This window comes from Paramormyrops kingsleyae, chromosome 14 (assembly GCF_048594095.1).
Source record: "Paramormyrops kingsleyae isolate MSU_618 chromosome 14, PKINGS_0.4, whole genome shotgun sequence".
NCBI lineage: Eukaryota > Metazoa > Chordata > Actinopteri > Osteoglossiformes > Mormyridae > Paramormyrops > Paramormyrops kingsleyae.
This window is the reverse complement of record NC_132810.1, coordinates 27,401,522-27,424,528: the sequence shown is the minus strand read 5'-3', so window position 1 is coordinate 27,424,528 and position 23,007 is coordinate 27,401,522. Positions and strand designations below refer to the sequence as shown.

The 23,007-nt window shown below is 38.5% G+C and overlaps 1 protein-coding gene across 2 annotated transcripts in view; it reads left to right on the top strand.

Moving 5' to 3' along the window:
- Positions 1-822: 822 nt before the first annotated feature.
- The window catches only part of dicer1 (dicer 1, ribonuclease type III), a 76,506-nt gene continuing 54,321 nt past the window's right edge, over positions 823-23,007 (top strand). The window contains exons 1-11 of one of the 2 annotated variants that reach the window (XM_072698910.1): positions 823-1,081; positions 3,983-4,159; positions 4,353-4,515; positions 15,876-16,006; positions 16,100-16,234; positions 20,228-20,388; positions 20,497-20,665; positions 20,876-21,348; positions 21,517-21,649; positions 21,722-21,964; positions 22,044-22,179. In XM_072698910.1, coding sequence (XP_072555011.1) covers positions 4,001-4,159; positions 4,353-4,515; positions 15,876-16,006; positions 16,100-16,234; positions 20,228-20,388; positions 20,497-20,665; positions 20,876-21,348; positions 21,517-21,649; positions 21,722-21,964; positions 22,044-22,046 — 1,770 coding nt within the window. In that variant the 5' untranslated portion in view covers positions 823-1,081; positions 3,983-4,000 and the 3' untranslated portion in view covers positions 22,047-22,179. Of the gene's footprint in view, positions 1,082-3,982; positions 4,160-4,352; positions 4,516-15,875; positions 16,007-16,099; positions 16,235-20,227; positions 20,389-20,496; positions 20,666-20,875; positions 21,349-21,516; positions 21,650-21,721; positions 21,965-22,043; positions 22,202-23,007 lie in introns of those variants that run through there. The other variant, XM_023793867.2, reaches the window with a different exon arrangement.

Sequence of the window (23,007 nt, the reverse complement as noted above, 5' to 3'; positions counted from 1 at the left end):
GAAATTTTGGCAAAATGGACCAGCCTACCGGATCATTTTTTCACTTTGATTTTTGGGGTGTCTTTGAATTCAGCCCTCTGTAGGTTTATCATTTTCATTTCCATCAAATGATGTGGCATCCTTTCGTTCCTAACACATTACCCAGTCCATATCAGTATAGATATACAGCATGATTTTTCCCCCATTGAGATCTGATGTGTTTTCAAAGCGTTCCTTTAATTTTTTTGAGCAGTGTATATTTTGGAGTCCATTTATCTCACTCTCAGTGTTACCAACTTTGGTCAGCTGGCTGGCGTGAGATTTTCAAATCGAGAGTCTAGTCTGCACACTCGTGCACATGTAACAGTTTTACAAACTACCCCAAAGCTTTTCATACACGTATTCTTAGTTTTATAATGGAAAAATATACATTTGCCCTAAGATTTCTTGCGTGAATTTGCGTCTATTTTCTGTTCCCCCGTGTATGCTACCTTTGTCAAAGAAAATATTCGAGATTGTAATGAGTGAATTTGTGCCAGTGGGATGTCTCAATTTCTTAACCTTCATCTATCAATAAAATTAAATCAACAATTAATGGCTTAACTTCGATACATACGTGCAGCGGTACAAAAACGGCATCGCGATTTAAGGCTAAAATAGTAAGGGCTTAGGGCATAGAATTAGTACAGGCATGAGTACAGTAAAATTAGGTTTAGGAATTACTAAGTGAATGCGGGCCGCAAAAACAGTTTTTCAAGCATTTAGTTAAATTGTGCTCCACTGCACTGTAAGCCACTATCTCTTCCGGGGAGAGAGAGGGAGAGAGAGAGAGAGAGAGAGAGAGAGACAGAGAGAGAGACCAATTGAAATCTTTGTTACGTTGCTCACTACAGGCATTTGAATTCACGGCCCAGAATACGCATGCATCACATAGTAATCGTAACTTAACAACAAAGTTAGTACCATTGCGTAACTTACGCATTTAAAAATTGTATCCCTATGCCGAGTAAAAGGAAGTATTAGTCTGAGAAGAGCCAGAGGGAATGGAGGAGAAGGGTGTTCCGCGGCTGTAAGCGACAGTGCTGCTCTCCAGCTCATTGAGGTATTTTTAATGGGCGGGGGAGGGGAACTGCAACTACTCTACACCATTATTATTTCGTCTAACTAAGTAGCTCTTTCCCCTTGGCATACTTTAAGATAAAGGGAAACCTTAATTATTTTAGCTAGCAAAAGTAAAATTATGTGTAGCTTACGCATTTACCTTGACATTACGCAGTTAAATGACACATTCTAGGCATTTATTTCAGTATTCAGCTATTCGTGTGGCTAAATAAATTAAAGATTTTAAAATGAAACTTATCTGAGAGGTAATTTGTCAAACTGTAGCTTGTAAACGTGTACGCTATCCCGGAACTTGTACCATAATACACAGCTAGCGGATGGCTTTGTGCTGCTTAGCTGGGTTTCATGTCTCTTTTACCATATATTCTACATGACTTTCATTTCATTATGCCTAAAAATGAACGCCTTAATAATTCAGAAAGTGTGTTTGTGCAGTTGGGGGCCTTGAATAGCGTATTTGGTTAGATAGTAAGCCCAAGGTCGTGGTGAGGCCTAAGAGCTCAATCCTTGCCACATTTTGCATTCTCCTGGGTGCTACTGAGCGTCATTTGCCGCGTGAGAATCAACAAATTTGCTTGCATTTTTCTAAATAAAAGCCTAATATATGTAGGAATAATGTTTAATAACAGCGAAGTGATGTTCGCAGGTAGCTGGTTGCTTTATGTGTATGGCGGATGACGACAGTGTATGTTCAATCCAAGTAACTATTTTGTGCCTCAAGTCTCTTGCCAAAAACATACAATGTTGTCCTTTTAAAGGATAAAAACCATTTTACTACTTATTTACAGATTTTTTTTCCCCGAAAATGGGTAGCTGTTTTGCACGAATGGCATTTACGCTGTATTTCTTAGAATATCGGAATATTTCCAATCGAGAAACCGTATGTTCAGTGATCGTTGGCTTTAACTAGCAAAACAGCGCTTGTAATTGATCTTATGTGTCCTGTGGACCTTTGTTCCAGATTGCTACTAACCTTTAATAAAAATCGACTTTCTGTACTGGTTTACCACGTGTTATCCTGTGTGAAATCAATTGTCTCATGACCACACCATTTTTATGAAAACTGAAAATGTATGCTACATTAGAAGGAACATCGAGTCAAATTAGGCAATAAAATGTTTTCATTATCAAATAAGGTAAATAACAGCAGGTAGAGAAGACAGGCTGAGAGAGACACTATACATGTAGGAATGTATAAAAAAGGAACGACAGATCGGTGTCTGGAACTGCTGAGCTTCTTGTATATGGAAAATAAGATTGTGGTTTCATTAGATAAGGCACAAAGTCACTTCACTAGGACAGCACGCATATAGCATGCAGTCCTAGTATATTAAAATACTTTTCAAGGTGCTGTATGTATTGTGTTCAGAGGCAGACTATTTGCTTAACCAGTTGACAGAGAAAGCATTTCAAGTTCCACTCCATAGTACTTAAGTATCCCAGCACTTCTGGTACTGGAACATTTGGTAATTGTACTTGACCGGAAGTCGATGGAAAAGGGAAAGTACCAAAAATACAGTACTTGGTCTGGTGGAAAAGCACCCTAAGGTCCTTGCTGTTCACCATAAGGCACAGAGGAAAGGAAAACAAGGGAGGCGTGGGTCAGCAAATGTCATAATTGTTAAAATTATGTATTAGGATCACTTCATTGTGCAATGCATAATTGTATTTCTCAGTTGCTGGGGAATATATATGGTTTTGGGGCTGATCTGCGCTGCTACTGTAGCAGACGTTGTATAAGTGAAGATCTGTATAGCTGAATTTTGAGAAATCCCAGTAAAATTGAAGTCAAATTGTCTTCCATTCTAATATTTATCTTGTGCTTTTTATTGGACAAAAACTAAGCTTTTTGGTAATTTTATCGTTTACATATTTAAGTATATATATTAAGTATTATGAATTTGTCTTTTTTATTCACTAGTAATTTACAACCTAGCAACAAAATGTGCTGTTGGCATTTTCTCATTGTGTCCTATGACAAAGTTTTTCGTATAATTTATTAAAATTAGATATCAGTTAATTTTGCTTTTTCATGTTTTGAATCTATTTAAGGGCAATCTTTTTAAGCAAAACTGAAGCATTGAGGTAAAGCAATAATGACTTGAATTATATCATTTGATATGAAAAAAAATTATCGTGATGAAATATTTTGCCGTGTTCCCCATTCCTAACCTTGCATCATTCCATAGCATTTCATTGTCTTTAGTGAAGGAGTCATATTATGGTCTCTGTATTACCTGCCTAGGCACCCATGGATTTTACTGAGTTTTTATATTAAAAATATTAGATTTTTATGAGCAATTAAAATTTATTCAGCTAGGTGGTGGTATGGGGTTATGGTAGGCATATCTTATGATTCATGGTTCCTACCATCAATCTTCCAAGTGCTGGCCTCCTGGTAGTATAGGGCACAAGGCTTGGGTATACCTTGGACAGGAAGCCAGTTCATCGCAGGTAGGAATATTAATAAAATTCCTGCTCCTTCAGAGAAAGCATTAAAAATTCACTTGGGTCTCAGTTGTTCAGCATTGCAGGTTTAACCGTATCTAAAGATAAGCATTTGTAGTTGGTTCAGAATAGTATTATATATGTTTTTTGGTGTTAAATAATAGAATTTCTTTCCAGACAAGAAACTTTTTTTAATGGTTCAATAATAAAATTGATCCTCATTTTCTTGGCATTCTTTCCAAAAGAACTTTCTTTTATTGTTAACTTTTATTAATAATCAAATATACTTCGGATAGTATTTCTATAAGTGCTTACATGTATAACAATTGTCGTTACACAAGTAATTATGTAAGACGTTGATGAATTATTGTCACATTTGTGATGTGTGTGATTACGTTTATGTGTGTTAGTAATGGTGCTGTTTTCCTTTTAGTAAACACAAAGAAATGAGATGAACACTGGAAGAGTTGAGAACCCAGCTTTACAACTCCTTGGTATGGCTGGCCTACAGCTTGTACCCCCCACATCGTCATCTATGGGGCCTTTCCTTGGTCTACCATGGCAACAAGAGGCCATCCATGACAACATTTACACACCAAGGAAATATCAGGTAATCTGTGTGAGCTCTTTTTTGTGGTTTCTGTTTTGCGCACACTACACCTTTTACTTTTTACTTTTTTTGAAAGTAAAATTTCTAGGATTTGAAGGGGAAGAGTCGAAAAGTGAAATTGAATACTCAAATGTAAAATTCTGAAATGTAATAATTTGCACTCACTGTGTTTAATAATCATTTTCTTTAACAGGTTGAACTTCTTGAAGCAGCTCTTGAACACAATACTATAGTCTGCTTAAATACTGGCTCAGGGAAGACCTTTATTGCAGTACTCTTGACAAAACAGCTCTCTCATCAAATTCGGGGAGATTTCCGAGGATATGGCAAAAGAACTGTTTTCCTGGCAAATTCAGGTAAGAACTGCGTATTAGGTGCATATAAGAACAATAATAAAATAATAATACTTTATTCATGCCCAGAAATAGTCTCTTAGCCTATTCCACCTTGCTCTCCATGAGACACACAGATACATTTACAGGTGAGAGCAAGTTTGGGGGTCACAATACAGGGTTACCCAGGTTGCATCACCTCTGGAGCTGAAGACTAAGGGTCTTGCTGAGGGGCCAAATGACAGTATTAGTCTGCTGGCTCCAGGATTTGAACTGGCAGCCTTCTGAATACCATATTGCACTGGGTAACAAGCCAGTCATGGCTATGGTATGTCAGTGACTACTGTATAGTAATTTAAACAGGGAATTCCATTTACAGTATTTAAAACTGTCTTTTCAAGTCAGGACAAGTCATTTTAATTTATATAGCACTAGTGCTGTCCCAAACGATTAATGTAGAGATTATTTTTTCGATTATTTGAGTAATCTAACGACACATTTTTCAATACCATGCCGCAGGTCCAATAAATAAAATATTGTAGCTCTCGAGTGGCGAAGAGATCATCAGGTGGACAGTAAAGTTCAGTTATTAGCAGATTGTTTTATTGCGGGATTCTTAATAGGACAGCGTTAACGTGCTCCTGAGGGGATAAAGTACTTTCCCTTACAATACGTTTAGCTTATCACATAGTGCATTGCAGTTATAAAGCATTTATGTAGTTTTACACAACGCGTCAACGCATTTTTATAATCAACTTTATCAATTACGTCGAATGATCGTCCCAGCCCTATATAGCACATTGAAAAACAACATGTTGCACTAAAGTGCTGTATATCAAAATAATACTGTAATGAATAAAATGCATGATAAAAGCAGAGACATTGGACAGCATTACACGAAAATTAAGATAAAACGGACCTAAAGGCCCGACAGTAAAAGTAGTTTTTGAATGACTTTATCCGCAACTATTTATACTTTTAATCTTACATGCAGTGGAAGGGCATCACACAACCTGGGCACGACAGTGGCAAAAGCATGGTCACCTTTTCATTTCAAGTGTGCCTGAAAATTAAGTTATTGTTCATTGGCTGATCTGAGGCTCCAAAAAGCAGCGTAGGGCTGAATAAGCTCTGAAATGTGCTGGTGACCTATATCACGTGTTGCCTTAAAAACATTTTTGTTCAGAACTGAGTTGCAGCCTGTGCAATATAACCAGAAAGAAAGGGCCATCAGTGAGCACCAATAACCAGGTTTTAATGGCAGATAGTTGTGTGATAGCAATGGTAATTTACATTATAACGTTCACAAATAGACCCTAAAGGTAGCATATATAGAGTGAAAACGAGAGGACCTAAAATGATCCTGTACTGACTGGAAAAGACCTTCCAAATAAGATATAAACCATTTTAAGGCTGCTCCTTGGATCCATACAACATAACAAAGACTCAAGAAGGATATTATGGTTAACAGGATCAAGTAGAATTAAGTTGTTTGTCACTTTCAGTAGGGCTTATTTGGTGCTATGTTGTGACCCTTATCAATAATTCTGTATTGCTCAATGCAAAAGGTGATTATTATTTTTTTAAATTTTATTTATTCATGCAGCACTGCGTGTCCTGTTCTAACATTCCAACAAAGTATTTATATGGTGAACTGGAAAGAATTTAAATAATTGATTGAGCAAGTATTTATTAATTAAGCAATAGTTAAAATGACCCATTACCTGCCTTAATTCACATCGTTGTAAGCAAAACAAGAATATGTGAATTGTACTGCTTGTGAAAAAAAACATGAATGTTTGGTTTAGATAATCTGTATTTTGTCGCATTGGCGGCAAAATTAGGAGTGATTTTTTTTATTTTTTTTTCTGGAACCTTAGAGAATGTAGAAATGCTGCTGAACACCCATTCTACAGGGAGCAATTATTAAGTTGCAGGTTATGAATGGGGGTGGGAGTGAGTATCTCATGGGTGAAATGAGATGAAGCTGCAGTAATGGTTCATTCAAAGAGCACAGCCTTGTTCTGGCCCAGGAAATGATCAACAGCTGAGTCATGTACACAAAGTACCAGATGTACCAGAACCTCATAGACTGGATATCTGGCCCACATGGACATGCTTACAGGGAAGGTATAATCCCAACAGGAGTGCGAAAGTAGAAACTTACCAGAACACAGCCAGATAAGATGGCATCTGTCTGAAGAGCAAATGGAACTGGGTCTAATGGCATGAGTCCAGATAGGTTGGTCCACAGAGTGATAGAAAGGTAAAAACAGTGCAAGTTCATGGAGCAAGCAGTGTAGGGTAATGGTGATTGACAGGACTCCAGACATGAGTCAGTCACAGGGAAGGGGCAGGCAAGAGAAGCAGGTGGTAAAAATAAGAATAAACAGAAAACAAAACGTAGCAGAAAAGTGATCAAAACGTGCTCACTAACTCCCCAGATTGCAGAAAACAAAACTGGAAACAACTGATTCAGAAACTGTTTAATAGATCTTTTTCAATTAAATTTTGAGACCAGTTGCCCAAAAACAAAAGCAACGCTACATATTTCTCATTTCTGCCAACACAGAGCTGGTGCCAGTGCATTGCTGGTTCTCACTTGGTGCCTTATGAGAACCTGCCTGCATTTTCACTGGTTTTGAAAAAGAATGGAGTGGAAACATTCAGTAGGCAGCAGTGCGAAGTAGAGGTCCATATGATTTCTGTTGTTTTTGCATTTATTTTGATCTGTTTCTGATTTTAAGTTTTTAACTGCTGAACCAAAAAAAGAGCCTTTAAGGAGACATGCCTTTTTTCAGAGTATGAATTATTGTACAATGGTACCTCAGGTCTCAAACTCATTAGAACTCGAATTTCTTAAAAGTCAAACCAACCAGTTCGAAAAAAAATTACCTAGAGCTTGATCTGAATCTCAGAAGTCAAACCGTGAACACCGACCTAAGAGAACTTGTAGGCTCGGGGAAATGAGTCATGCAGCACACCTCTCATCTGAGACAAAGGGTAAAGCTTCAGTCGCAGCCTCGCATTCGCTGTGATAGCATCGTGCATGTTTACACTAGCTGAATACATATATTTAGACAGTAAAAATACATTTAGACAATGATAGACAGTAACAGTGAGTATATATAATAAAATTCATTTAAAAATAAAGATTTATTTTAAAAAGATTTATTATTATTTCAATATTAATATTGATATTAATATTTTAATAATAATAATAATAATAATAATAATAATAAACCATTAATATGTTTCATTATAATAATATTGTCCTGCTGAGCGGGGGCAGAACGGAAACAAAGGCGCAGATGTCAGGGTATAGGGGAATATGGGGTTTAATTACAGGTAAGGCAGGCAAAACAGACGGACAATACAATGACCGAACTGGGGAAACAAACTGAAACGCGGACTAAATACAGAGGGCTAATGAAAACAACCAGAAACAGCTGATCACACGGGGATTCCACACAGGGTTAACGAGGGGGCGTGGCACACGGAAGAAGCGGACGATCGGGGTAGGACACATTGTTTTTTTAACTTTACACATTGTTTGGATACATTTATTTTCTTGCTTTACAAATTACTGTTTTGATAAATGTGCTTAGATGAGTACAGTATATGCTCTTGTTTTATCCAGTTCATTTTATGTTTAAATGCTAAAAAAAAACATTTTAGGTTTAATTTTTTGCGGCCGGGAACCAATTAATTGGTTTTCCATTGTTTCTTATGGGGAAAATTTGATCACAACTCAAACTTTTTAGGATTCGATCCAGAGTTCTGAACGGATTAAATTCGAGTTCTGAGGTACCACTGTACTTGCCTGATTTTTCCATGAAAGACTAGGCATGTAATGATGAATCGCGAATCGGTTAAAAAAAATTGATGTGCTGATGTGGAAAATGAATCGCTACTTTAGGAGTACTTCATAGTATTTTAACAGAAAAAGCTAGTGTAATATTACATTCGATTTCACGACATCAGATGTCACTGCGTATTCACGTCAATGTTGGACGTCAGGTTTTGGCTTTGACCGGATGCGAGATGGCGAGTGAAATTGAAATTGAGGAAGCACCGCCGGGGGCCGTGGTGGCACAGTGGTTAGCGCTGCTGCCTCACAGCAAGAAGGGCCTGCTTTTCGTCCCAGGTCCTTCCTGTGTGGAGTTTGCACGCTCTCCTTGTTTTCCCCAGGGGCTCCAGTTTCCTCCCACGGTCCAAAAACGTGCAGAATAGGTTGATTGGTGAGTCTAAATTGGCCCTGTAGTTGTGTGAATGTGTGCGCCCTGTGGTGTGTAGGCGACTGCCCGGGTTGGTTCCCCTCTGCACCCATTGTTCCTATGGTAGTCTCCGGTACTCCCCGTGACCCCAGTTGGGATTAAGCGGTTTCAGAAAATGGATGGACGCACCGGCCGATCTTACATCATTGGTGTGGCAGCATTTTAGCTTTTAATGTAATCACAAACGAAAACGGGTAGAAAAGCACAGACAAGACAACAACTTTGTGCAAACATTGTAAAAGACTGATAACATGCACAAATAGCACAATGAACATGCTTCAGCATGTCCACCAGCACCACAGAGAGCTGAGCAAAGATTATTAAAGGGCTAAACCATTCTAAAAAGCTGCACATGCAAGCCTTAGTTTATTTATTTGAAGATTTTTTATTTTTTTTTTATTTACTTGAATTGGGATTTTTTTTTTAAACAGTATTTTATTCAAAACGGTATTTCAATTTCAGTTGCACTGTTAAGGAGAGAACATGTTTTGCACAGTTTAGAAAGATAAAGGAATATTTTTGAATAAATTTGTCTGTAGCTCATTCTACTAACATTGTGAGAAAATCATATCGTGAATTGTATCGAATCGTGAGTTGAGTGTATCGTTATATCCCTATGAAAGATGTAATTTGTTTGGTGGGCCGTGAGGAAAAACAGGAGGCAAGTATAGCAATGATGCTGAGAAAATACGATGTCAAGATTCATTCTCATCAGGGTACGATCCTGCCACCGTCTTTCCTCAATTACCTACTATGATGACTTCCGTTACACGATATCCAGAAGTGTGAAAAGGGTCCATTCAGGTGCTGCATTCGGCTATGGCTACATTTGAAAACCGAATTAATTGGTTTTCCATTATTTCCTATGGGGAAAATTCGATCAAATCTCGAACTTTTTAGGATTCGATCCGGAGTACTGAACGGATTAAGTTCGAGTTTTGAGGTACCACTGTATTTTCCTTACTGCCTGCATCCACTTTTGTCTCTGTATTTCTCTGTAGTCTGTGACTTTATTCTACCTCACAGTTTCACCACTGTCCTTTTAAAGATCATGCAATGTCTGCTAAAAATTGAACTTTGCTGTCCACCTCATGATCACTTTGCCACTCAAGCACCACTATATTTTATCTATTCAACCTGTGACATAACTCTTAAATCTGGCCAGCAAATCAATCTTTTGTTTTCTATAGAATAAAAAAACAATAACATTACATTAATAAGTGCTGTAAATTTGTTTCACTGCTGGCACCGCCAATATTGGACAAAACTATATTGGTTATTGATCAAATTGTCCGGCTAATTTATTTTTTTTGTCCTAAGGCCAGTATTTACTGTGGAAATGCACAGATCCAATTCTGGATTGGGAAAACGTCTGTCACCGGCTCCAACACCACATTGATGGAAACGGGGTATTAGTGGCCGCAAAGGGAAGGGTGATGGTAGATATCATTTGACCTTGCGAATGTAATAAGTCAAAAAGTATTTGATTTTATTACTGCTGCACAAAAACATTATATAGATGAAGATCTAGAATTGGTTTCATTTTCAGATGAACTGACCCAAAAATGGCAGCTGTAGAAGATGCTAGGGGTGGGTGATGTGGCCCAAACATAATATGACGATATTTCAGAGTATTCTGACGATAACGATAAATTTGACGATATTAAAAAATACAGAAAAAATGCTTGTTAATCATTTGACAGCATAAACATAACAGGTTACCTTAAAATATTCTGTAAAAACTAAAATTATATTACACAGGTTAGTTTTAGTGCAATAACGTTATTTAGTAAAGTATTTAGTCTTAAAGTAAAATAAAATAAATTAAAATTCTCCCTCTTTGGATTGAAAAAGTCCATATAAAACATAAATAGTTTAACAAAATCCACCACAAAATATAAAGTGCAGTTTACAAAAATGAAATGAAAATACTCAAATCTTTTGAGCATAAATGTAACAATCAACAAAAAATATTTAAAAAAAAAAAAACCTTTAAATGAGGTATAACTTCCAAAACTTGCTGAAACTTCAATTGAAATGCTGCTTGAAAAGGCTGCCAATCAGAGGCAGAACATAGCCATTTAGCTGGTTATCTTCGGTTATCAGTGTCAGATTGTACAAGAACACAAGCCTATTCACTGAAGCAGGCTTCAGTGCGGTCCTGTGGCAGGTGCCAATGTTCCCTCCTGTGCTGAACAACCTTTCAGAGGCTGCACTAGTGGCTTGGATGCACAGGTACTTTTTTGCCAAACGGCTGACATGAGGAAAGCTAACCTCGTGCACTTTACACCATTTGAGGGGACCTCTCTCACTATTTGCAGGTGGACAATCCAAGTAGTTGTTTAACTCTGCCTGAATTCTGTCTTGGAGATGGTCCCGGTCCAACTCTCACTTGCTGCTGCCCTCTTGAAAAACTTCTGAGGGTCCTCTTTGGCACCTTTGCATAACTTGGGCCTGGGGTGTCTTCAGCTGATCCTGAAGGTTGTGGTGGTGTTTCAGCTTCTACTGGCCCTGGCAGGAATGATTCCATCTCGCTAACTGCTCTGTCTTTGATTACCTGGCTTTTTTTCAAGGGCCATGTACCGAATGTGGAACCATGGGTCAAGCATGGTTGCCAAATTAATTAGTTCCACTACCACTGGGTCTTCCTCATACTTGCTGTTCAAGTACTCCAGTATTGAGTTCTTTATGGACTTTGTGAGGTCTGTGTCGAACTCCTTCACAAGAAGAATGTTACTGTCGAACAGCTGAAGGACAGGCTTCAAGCATGATACAGTCCTCAGGCGACAGAGCATCAGTGAACTCGACCAGAGGACCCAGGGCTTTGCTCACAGAATCGAGTACCTGTAGATCTTGCCATGTGGGGACCAGGTGCCTTGTTGACCGATCAGCAGCTAAGACTTGGGTGATGGGCTTTTCTTGCTCCAACACCCGCTGGATCATTTTCTGTCTTGACCCCCATCTCGTGGGAGACTCCGTGATGAGCTTCCGTTGAGCCGTACCCTCCCTTTTTTGAGCCTCTAGCAGTGCCCGCTGCCTCTTCCAACTGTTAGAGAAAGAACTTACAATGTTTTTACAAACTGTCACTGCTCTGTCAGTCTTGGGATCCTTCATACTTCTCTCTGCAGAGAGGGTGAGGGAGGGAGAGTGCAAGAGAGACCGTTTTAAATCATAGTTTCAATATCATCTTAGCACACAAAAGTTTATAATTTATACATTTCATTTGTATTCCTTAAATCACTGCAGAATTTATGAAATTTTAACATTTTAAGCATTTTGAATGCTAGGCATAATCAGGTCATGTACGTCCCTAGTGAGAATGTACTAACATTTCTATAATATTTTCCATAATGTTATAGTGATGTGTCAATATGCCATTAATAGTAGCCTTATTGTTGGCAAGGACATGCTAATTAATCTTGCACAAACTGCAATATTTCCATGAATTTACTTTTCAGTATTTCCCTGATGTATGGTATAGCTGTGGTATTTGTATATCATCCTATAGAAAGTAGTTAGCATTATGTAATAATTCAGATACTTGTGCTACTTTAATGTCTAATAACCTACATAATTGTGGAATGAATAAAGGAAACCTACCAATGGCAATATGGAGACGATGCCCAAAGCAGGATAGCCGCATCCAGTTATTAAGTCTGAGAGCTTTGACAGCGTTAGCCCCACAATCCGTTGCCATGCGCACCTGTTTTTCTTCATTCAGATCCCACGACTGGAGAAACTCCTTTAAGCCAGTCGCAATATTTTGTCTTGCGTGATCCTCGGGAAAGTAGCTGGTCTCAGTGTTTGAGCTGCACAGCTCCCAGTCACTGTTAATATAGTGCACAGTCAGACTGAAGTAAGGCTCTGTTATCCAACTTGACTGTAAATCTGTGGTCTATGGTTAGTAATCCACAGATGACAGTGAGGCTTGTACCTTTTCACGGTATTCTTCATGCTTGGCTGGGAGTGCCGTCTAGCTTCTTAACAAGGTGCATGAAGCCTTCTTTCTCCACCGTTTGGATTGGCATCATATCTTTCGCCAAAGCTCAACAGGGTCTTCTTCCCCGCTGATTCTGTCTTTCCAGAGTTGTCTTTTTCTGTCATACGGAGTACATGAGAGACTTGATGATGCCATGCTGAAGCAGCTTACTTTGTTTTGGTTTTATAGCATTAGCTCCTGAGCTTTCCTCCCAGACTTTCAGATAATCCTGGTACAGACTCGGGTGCTGATGCTTGAGATGGTGAAATAGGTTAGAGAGATTTTGATTTTGCAGGCTTCTTGCACTCCTTGTATATTACCGTGGTGTGTTCTGTATCTGCTTGTTTGTATCCAAAATAATTCCACACTGCTGAAGTAGCTGCTTTTTTGGTAATTAATTCTTCAGCAGTACTCCTTCCAGCCATGTTTGCCTTCACCATCACAACTTTAACGCCGCACGTGAGTGTAATCCGCTGCATAATGGTGTGACGTCTTTACGCCATGAAATTAGCATATCATGATATTTTTTTTCCCAGGCAAAAAATTTTTACAGTTGTTATCGTGAATGATATGATATGGCCCAGCTCTAGTGGACAAAACTGTAAAAGTGTTTTTCAGATCTAACACAGTAACTGAAAGTATTGCATGACTCTTTCAAACTGTCACCCCTACAATGTGCCTGCAATGTAGAAGTGGTCAAACTTTGAGGCAAACTGCCTCAAAACTGAAACGGCACCATGTAGCGTGATAAGTCAAAAATGTATTTGACAGCAAAGAGAAGGTTGTGATGATTAGAGGCTTATTCTTGTGAACAGGATCACTATTACTGTTGTCTTTATGTACTATATTTTTTCTTCGATCAAGGGCAGCTGATTTTATAATGGAACCTACAGGTATATTGCGAAGACAGCCGTATGCCATCTGTTATTCTATGAATAATCTTTTTGCTTCCCTATGAATTTTACCAGGTGATGTCCGGTGGCCAGTAACAGAGTTTCTGTGGGTCCTTAAGTCTTAGTCCTAAAATCCAATAATCTTTATTTTAGGCATTAAAATGTCTTAGGCTGTCTTCACACTTTGTCTTTTTCATCCTTTAAAGCGAACTCTGATTAGTCAGCATTTTTTGCGTATATGTGTACACGCCAAACTAACTCAGACCCCTTTGAAACGAACCAAACTGAGACCACATATGGAGGTAGTCTCAGTCCGGTTTGCTTTTAGTCCATGTCGCGGTTCATTTAACTTGTGCATTATGAACATAAAGCGGTCCTGGCTTGCTTCAACAATTTTTACTCTTTAGCTTTGCCGTAGGCAGATCACGTGGTACAGTCCCGGGAAACGAGCAAAAATAATGGCTGCAATGTGGGAAGTGGAATAGTTTGGTCAGAGGAGGAGACTACGGCGCTTCTTGACATTTGGAACGAAGAAAACATAAAACGTTAACTATCCACAATACACAGGAATTTGCATCCATTTTGCAGCCCTCTTCTTTGAAGTGAAAAATACCCAGAATCCAAAGCAGTAAAGGTCTGAGAGCTCCATAAGAACTTGAAGTATGAACAGAACACCTAAGCTGAAGTAAACCAGAAAGAGAATGAGTCCCCTTTCAAATGAACTCGCATTGTGAACACAAAAAGAACTGAGTTCCCTTTCTGTTGGTCCACTTTTGGGACCACTTCTAGAGGTCTGAGTTTGGTTCCTTTAAAGAGGACTACATGTGAAAACACCCTAAGATACAATTTTTACAGGTCTTAATTGGATTATGAAGTGTTATTTTTGCTCAAGTCTTGCTTTTTCGGAAAAATGTACGTGGAAACTGAGTTGGAGGGCTGGGCAATATGGTCAAAATGTCTATTTTTGTTTATCACAATTCATAATATAGATTACGTGTTTTTTTAAAAAATTATTTTTAATGTACAGCCGAGGGAAAAAATTGAGACCACAGGACAATTTTTTTTTTGTTTGACTCATTTCTTCATTTCTGGGTTTCTGTGAATAATATTTTTTGTAAACTGCTGCCTGGTTCTTCTGTTTCTCATTAACGAAGGGCTTCTTCCTTGTTTCATCAGACTTCAGTCCTACCGCTAGGAGCCTGATACGAACTGTCCTAGCAGTGCACTTCACACCTACACTTAATGTTTCCCATTCCTTTTGCAGGTCACTTGATGTCATTCTACGATTCATGAGAAACTGTCGGATAAGTTAATGGTCATCTCTGGCATTAGAATGATGCTTCCGCCCTTTACCTGGCTGGCTTCTGGTCGTTCTCGGTCGTTCTTCTGCTTCAGTTTCTTCTTGTGTACTGCTGTGTTAGAAATTTTGAACCTAGAAGCAACCTGCTGCTCAGCAAAGCTATCTGCCAGCAGAACTATAATTCAAACCAGGATTTAAAAATGCAGATGGGTTTAAAAATAAAGTGGTCTCGTAATTTTTTCCGTGGCTGTATGTAGTAATGCTACTAACCATTTAACCAGCAACATTGCTTGTAGCATTATAATAAATTAAGGTATGTGAAATACTGTACATATAAAAGAAGCTGACTCATTACAGCAAAAGTGCTTTAAATTTTTTTTTAGCTAGCTTTTTTTTTTTTTTTTTTTACTTTCAACAGTTTCGTGTACAAATTAATGTTTCTAACTGGACTCAATAACTATCCACTTCTGAACTCTGTTTACAACAAAGACAAGTAATGGATATATAAAAGAATTACATAAATGTAAGATTTAGAACTTTTGCATCAGTAAGAAGTGTGCTTGTGTTCGGTTACATCAGAACGCATGGAGGACACTGCAACTGAGGACAATATACTCACACATGCATAGCCATTCTCCATGTTTGGGGTGCTAATGTTTCAAGTGGTTAAAAAGAGTGGTGGTCTTGCTACCTGTTGTACGAATGGTATCTTTAACTTTGAACAGTATCATTTAAATTTGGGAATTGCAGCAGATGGTCCATGTCAGATTTTGTAAATGCACACCATTTCTGCACAATCAAAGCAGATTTTTTCTTATTTTTGTTGTGTACTGCACCAATACTTGGATGAAGTGTATGATAAGATTTTAAAATCTGTAGCTGTTGAAAATGAAGCTTTGCTATATGTATGATTTTTTTCTTTTCTTTTTTTAAAGCATCATCTGTGATCCAGCAAGCAGCTGCTATTAGGACACATTCAGATCTTCAGGTTGGAGAATACACCAGTATTGAGAGGACTTTTCTGTGGACACAGGAGAAGTGGAACTATGAAATGATTGAGAACCAGGTGCAAGTTTGAAATAAGTAGAGAAATTAGAATATTCATATTTAATTTGTTAAAGGTTTATAATTGTTTTGAATGATGCATTTTGTTTTGTAGGTACTTGTTATGACCTGCCATGTTTTCCTAAATATTTTGAAGAATGGAATCTTGCCACTATCTAAAGTCAATCTGCTCGTCTTCGATGAGTGTCACCTTGCAATTGTGGACCACCCGTACCAAGAGATAATGACGGTAAAATGACACTTGCATTACTGTGTTTTATCCTTTTTTCCTGTTCAGGCAATACATGTAGTTTGAGACCCAGCCCATTGCAGCAGACACTTTCACATAAAGACGATAACTCAAAGTATTTAATGGGTCTTTTTCAAACTTTGCTCATTGAATTTCAGACAGATTGCTCTTGAATTGAGTGCTGCATAATGATAAAGAAGTGGGTAACTGAAGGTTTTGTAAGGATCTTTCTCTGGCTTTGTAGAGCTGGAACTTATCAAATTTTGAGAGAAATTGAAGCAATGCCACTTCCTGGCAGCAAATGGAAGGTTGAATTAGATATTTGACCTTGTGAACATGACCCTGTGTACTCTATTTGGTCTTTGATGGATCTTACCACTTCACAAAAATATTATGTGGATGAAAATATACACCTGGTGGACCTGAGACAGATCATTCCAAAATCCAAATGGCAGCGATAAGTGGCAGGAGAGGATGGAAACGGCAGCGATAGGGGGCCACAGTAGTCATCTCGTGTTTAGCAATGTTTAACATTGCTAATCTCTGTGTTACAATATTCTGATTCAAACTGCACTAGTTTGCACCCAGTGTCACTTGAACTTGAAATCTGTTTGTATTGATACCCAAATTAAGCAGCATAACTTTTTGTTATATTTCAAGTATTGCTTGAACTACATTACTTTTGTTAAATTGCACATTTGCCATAAGTTCTTTACTTCTGAACTGCAATTTCTTATATTTATTTGGAAAGATTATTAGTTTTCATACTCCTTTTGTTTGACAATAAAATGTTGATGTGTTTCTTTACTTTTTGCTATTTAATTAGATTTTTGTACTGAAGAAATCAGTTACTCAACCAATTAGTCCTTAGATTAGTTAACTAATTGAAAAATCACCAGATTAAATGATACATAAACATTTAATAATAATCGATACTTTATTGATCCCCATGGAGAAATTTTCTCTCCCTCAACTTGCTCTTTGTAGTAGAGTAAGCTGTCCACGAAAGGCTGCCACCCATAGTGGTGCCCAGGGAGCTGGGGGTTAAGGGCCTTGCTCAAGGAACCGCAGACCGAATGGACCCTTTTCACGCTTCCGGGTTTCATGTAACAGAAGTAGTCATAGTAAGGAATTGAGGAAAGATGGTGGCGGGATCATACACTGACTAGAATGAATCTTCGCACCGTATTTACTTTGCATCTTTGCAATACAGTGGTACCTCAGTTCTCTAACTCATTAGAACTCGAATTTCTTAAGTCAAACTAACTAGTTCGAAAAAAAATTACCTAGAACTCGATCTGAATTTCAGAAGTCAAACCGTGAACGCCGACCTAAGATGACATGAGTCACGCGGCACGTCTCAGCCTCTCATTTGCTGTGATAGCATCGTGCACGTTTACACTAGCTGAATACATAATATTTGACAGTAAAAATACATTTAGGCAATGATAGACAGTAACTAATTATTATATAATAAAATACATAAAAAAAATAGATTTATTTTAATATTAATAATAAACCATTAATACATTTAATTATCATATTGTCGTGCTGAGCGGGATGGAACGGAGACAAAGGCGCAGACGTCAGGGTATCAGGGAATACGGGGTTTAATTACAGGTAAGGCAGGCAAACCGCAGACGGACAATACAATGACCAGACTGGGGAAACAAACTGAAACGCGGACTAAATACAGAGGACTAATGACAACAACCAGAAACAGCTGATCACATGGGGATTCCACACGGGGTTAACGAGGGGGTGTGGCACACGGAAGGAGCGGATGATCAGGGCAGGACACATTGTTTTTTTTTTTACTTTACACATTGTTTGGATACATTTATTTTCTTGCTTTACAAATTACTGTTTTGATGAATGTCCTTAGATGTGTTTAGTACAGTATATCCTCTTCTTGTTTTATCCGGTTCATTTTGTGTTTAAATAAAAAAATAATAAAAAAAATTTGGTGTAATTTTTTGCAGCCGGGAACCAATTAATTGGTTTTCCATTGTTTCTTATGGGGAAAATTTGATCACAACTCAAACTTTTTAGGATTCGATCCAGAGTTCTGAACGGATTAAATTCGAGTTCTGAGGTACCACTGTACTTGCCTGATTTTTCCATGAAAGACTAGGCATGTAATGATGAATCGCGAATCGGTTAAAAAAAATTGATGTGCTGATGTGGAAAATGAATCGCTACTTTAGGAGTACTTCATAGTATTTTAACAGAAAAAGCTAGTGTAATATTACATTCGATTTCACGACATCAGATGTCACTGCGTATTCACGTCAATGTTGGACGTCAGGTTTTGGCTTTGACCGGATGCGAGATGGCGAGTGAAATTGAAATTGAGGAAGCACCGCCGGGGGCCGTGGTGGCACAGTGGTTAGCGCTGCTGCCTCACAGCAAGAAGGGCCTGCTTTTCGTCCCAGGTCCTTCCTGTGTGGAGTTTGCACGCTCTCCTTGTTTTCCCCAGGGGCTCCAGTTTCCTCCCACGGTCCAAAAACGTGCAGAATAGGTTGATTGGTGAGTCTAAATTGGCCCTGTAGTTGTGTGAATGTGTGCGCCCTGTGGTGTGTAGGCGACTGCCCGGGTTGGTTCCCCTCTGCACCCATTGTTCCTATGGTAGTCTCCGGTACTCCCCGTGACCCCAGTTGGGATTAAGCGGTTTCAGAAAATGGATGGACGCACCGGCCGATCTTACATCATTGGTGTGGCAGCATTTTAGCTTTTAATGTAATCACAAACGAAAACGGGTAGAAAAGCACAGACAAGACAACAACTTTGTGCAAACATTGTAAAAGACTGATAACATGCACAAATAGCACAATGAACATGCTTCAGCATGTCCACCAGCACCACAGAGAGCTGAGCAAAGATTATTAAAGGGCTAAACCATTCTAAAAAGCTGCACATGCAAGCCTTAGTTTATTTATTTGAAGATTTTTTATTTTTTTTTTATTTACTTGAATTGGGATTTTTTTTTTAAACAGTATTTTATTCAAAACGGTATTTCAATTTCAGTTGCACTGTTAAGGAGAGAACATGTTTTGCACAGTTTAGAAAGATAAAGGAATATTTTTGAATAAATTTGTCTGTAGCTCATTCTACTAACATTGTGAGAAAATCATATCGTGAATTGTATCGAATCGTGAGTTGAGTGTATCGTTATATCCCTATGAAAGATGTAATTTGTTTGGTGGGCCGTGAGGAAAAACAGGAGGCAAGTATAGCAATGATGCTGAGAAAATACGATGTCAAGATTCATTCTCATCAGGGTACGATCCTGCCACCGTCTTTCCTCAATTACCTACTATGATGACTTCCGTTACACGATATCCAGAAGTGTGAAAAGGGTCCATTCAGGTGCTGCATTCGGCTATGGCTACATTTGAAAACCGAATGTGTCACAGGAGCGCAACAAGGCCATCTCATCGTCAAAAGCTCCCTCAAATGCAGCTTAGAAATGCGCTATTCTTTTGCCAAGATTCCAGAATTCATTGCACGAACCTTCGAAGAATGCAGCCAATGAAGGCTGCATAGACCACATCCTTTCAAGGATGCAGCCCTTGAATGTGGACACGGCTAAAGAAATGCAGTTAATCACCTAATTGGTGGGGAAAGAAGTGTCACAGCTAGGACTCGGGTTTCACATTTCCATTTGATCCATTCCGTAGTTGTAGAAATTATACAGGTTTTTTTGGGGGTGGGAGGGGTAGGGATTAGATTGGGGAGAGAGGGTGACAGGGCTGTCTGGGGAATAGATTGTTGATGTTATGACTACATCTTTTCTATTTTTTTCTCACTCTAGGTAACATCTTATTTGGTTCTTTGGGTGGCTGTTATCTTTTGATATGGGTCCTTGGGGTATGGGCACAAAGCATTGAACACCATATTCAGGATATTGCTGTTTTCTCAAAATTCAGTTTTAAACAATTTAGTTGTGACTCTATGTAATTTAGTTCTGTGCTGTCTTGTTTGTTCTTTCAGATATGTGAAAGCAATTCAGACTGTCCCCGAATTTTGGGTCTCACTGCTTCTATATTAAATGGTAAATGTGATCCATCAGAGTTGGAGGAAAAGATTCAGAATTTGGAGAAGATCTTGAAAAGCAGTGCAGAAACTGCCACTGACCTTGTTGTCTTGGATAGGTATTTTCAACAGTTTCTTGTATTGCATGGAACGTGATCTGGACTTTTTTTCTTAATTGTAATACTTAATTGAGTAAACCTAACACTTTTATTATGTGCATTTCTCAGATATGCCTTACAGCCTCGTGAGGTCGTGTTGGATTGTGGACCCTACACGGACACAAGTGGACTCTGTCAGAGACTTCTGCATGAGTTGGATGATGCAATTTATTTTCTTGATGACTGCAGTGTACCTGCACATCGAGAGGATCGAGATCCAACATTCATTTCAAAACAGGTAGGTTAAATGTACTTTTGTATTACCATACCCATATGCTTTTCTTGAACAAGCAAAATTTTAACTTAATGAAATCGTAGCTATAAATGTATTATTTGTAACTTTTATCAATTCAATGATAAACGTATAAGTTCTCGGCATGCATGCATGCATGCATGTTGAGTTGACATCTCCCTGCTCTCCTATCTAACTAATTCTGTCCATGCCTAGGTACTGAGTGATTGCAGAGGAGTGCTAATTGTGCTTGGCCCCTGGTGTGCAGATAAGGTGGCAGGAATCATGGTGAGGGAACTGCAAAAGTATGTCAAGCATGAGCAAGAGGATTTGAACCGTAAATTCCTATTGTTCACAGACACTATTCTGAGGAAAGTCCATGCACTTTGTGAAGAACATTTTTCACCTGCATCTTTGGACCTTAAGTTTGTCACTCCAAAAGTAATTAGACTGCTGGAGATCCTTAAGGAGTACAAACCCTTTGAACGGCAGCAGTTTGAGAGTGTAGAGTGGTATAACAACCGCAATCAGGATAACTATGTATCGTGGAGTGATTCAGAGGATGAGGATGAGGATGAGGAGATTGAGGTGAAGGAGAAGTCGGAGGCCAGCTTTCCCTCTCCATTCACTAATATCCTCTGTGGAATTATTTTTGTTGAGAGACGCTACACAGCAGTTGTCCTTAACCGGTAAGACTAAATGGCAGTTGAGAGAAAATGCTTAGTTATTAGTTCAGTTGGTTATTTCTGTTGTAGATTTTTTTTTTTCCATTTACTCAAAATAATTACCATTCTAATAATGATTTGAATCACAGCATGCTTCCTCTGCAGCCCATTAATGAATGTAATTTTCTGTAGGCTGATAAAGGAAGCTGGGAAGCAGGACCCTGAGCTTGCTTATATCAGCAGTAACTTCATAACTGGGCACAGCATTGGCAAGAATCATCCTCGCAACAAACAAATGGAGATTGAATTCAGAAAACAGGAGGAGGTGTGCATTCATTGTTGTTGGGTTTAAGCAGTTCAGTCACTGTCTTTCACTAAACTCATTCTTCTTTCTTAGGTTCTTCGCAAGTTTCGTGCCCATGAGACTAATTTGCTCATTGCAACTAATATTGTGGAAGAAGGAGTTGATATTCCGAAATGCAACTTGGTAGTTCGTTTTGACTTGCCAACAGAGTATCGTTCCTATGTTCAATCTAAAGGAAGAGCACGGGCCCCCATTTCCAATTACATCATGCTTGCAGACACAGAGAAAACAAAGGATTTTGAGGAAGACTTAAAAACATACAAAGCTATTGAAAAGGTAATTATATATATTGTAAGTTTGCATACATTCATATGATTTACATGTACAATACTTACACTTCCATCTTTTCTTTAAGTAGATTTTGAGGAATAAATGCTCAAAATCAGTGGAATGCAGTGACTTTGAAGTGGAACATGTATTGGACGATGAAAATCTTTTACCTCCTTATGTGCTGCGCTCAGAAGATGGTGGTCCTCGAGTCACTATAAACACAGCAATTGGACATGTTAACAGGTAATTTTTTTAAGATGCTACTGAAAAACTTGCAAAATAAAATCATCAAATCAAGCCATAATTCCTGCTTAATACCAAAATCTTTTTTGCATATTTCACCTTTAACTGTATTTTGACAAAACTGTAATGTCTGCAAACCTATGGCTGGACATCGTTCAAATTTTTTTTTCTAGTAGTACCAGAACGATACTGGTTCCAGAACAATACTTTTTTTTTTTTTTTTTGATGCCAATATGTTTTAAATGAATTTCAAGAAGAATAATACATTGAACATTACAGCACTTATCTCTCTCATTTGAACAAGTTGTTTTGTTAGATACCTTGATCGTGATCATAATGGTACCCAGCCTTTTATTAGAGGGGTAAAGAGGAGGCGTGTGCCAGGATGTCGCAAGTGCAAATGCGGGATCATATATGCAGTCATCATATACGTAATAAAAATTAAGCAGTACCGGCACTTCTATATTTTAAACTTTATCGTACCACCACTTCTCACAAGTTTCCAGTACTGTACTACTCAGAGACAAGCATCACACGAGAGTGGCGGGGCAGCGCACGCAGTGCTGACAGTGTTGTTGAGGTGCTTCTGTTGTTCCCAGCACCCCCACTGCACCCCCGCCGCCGTTCTCACTAGGGGTGTAAATCATAGCTTTCCTCGCGATAAGATACAATATCGATTCCTTAAGCCAACGGTTTGATTTTTTTTTGATAACTCAGAAATTCCCACGATACGATACAATTTGATTCGGTTCGATACTGGGGATAGTAGTCCAAATGATGAAATTTCACACAATACTTTACATTTC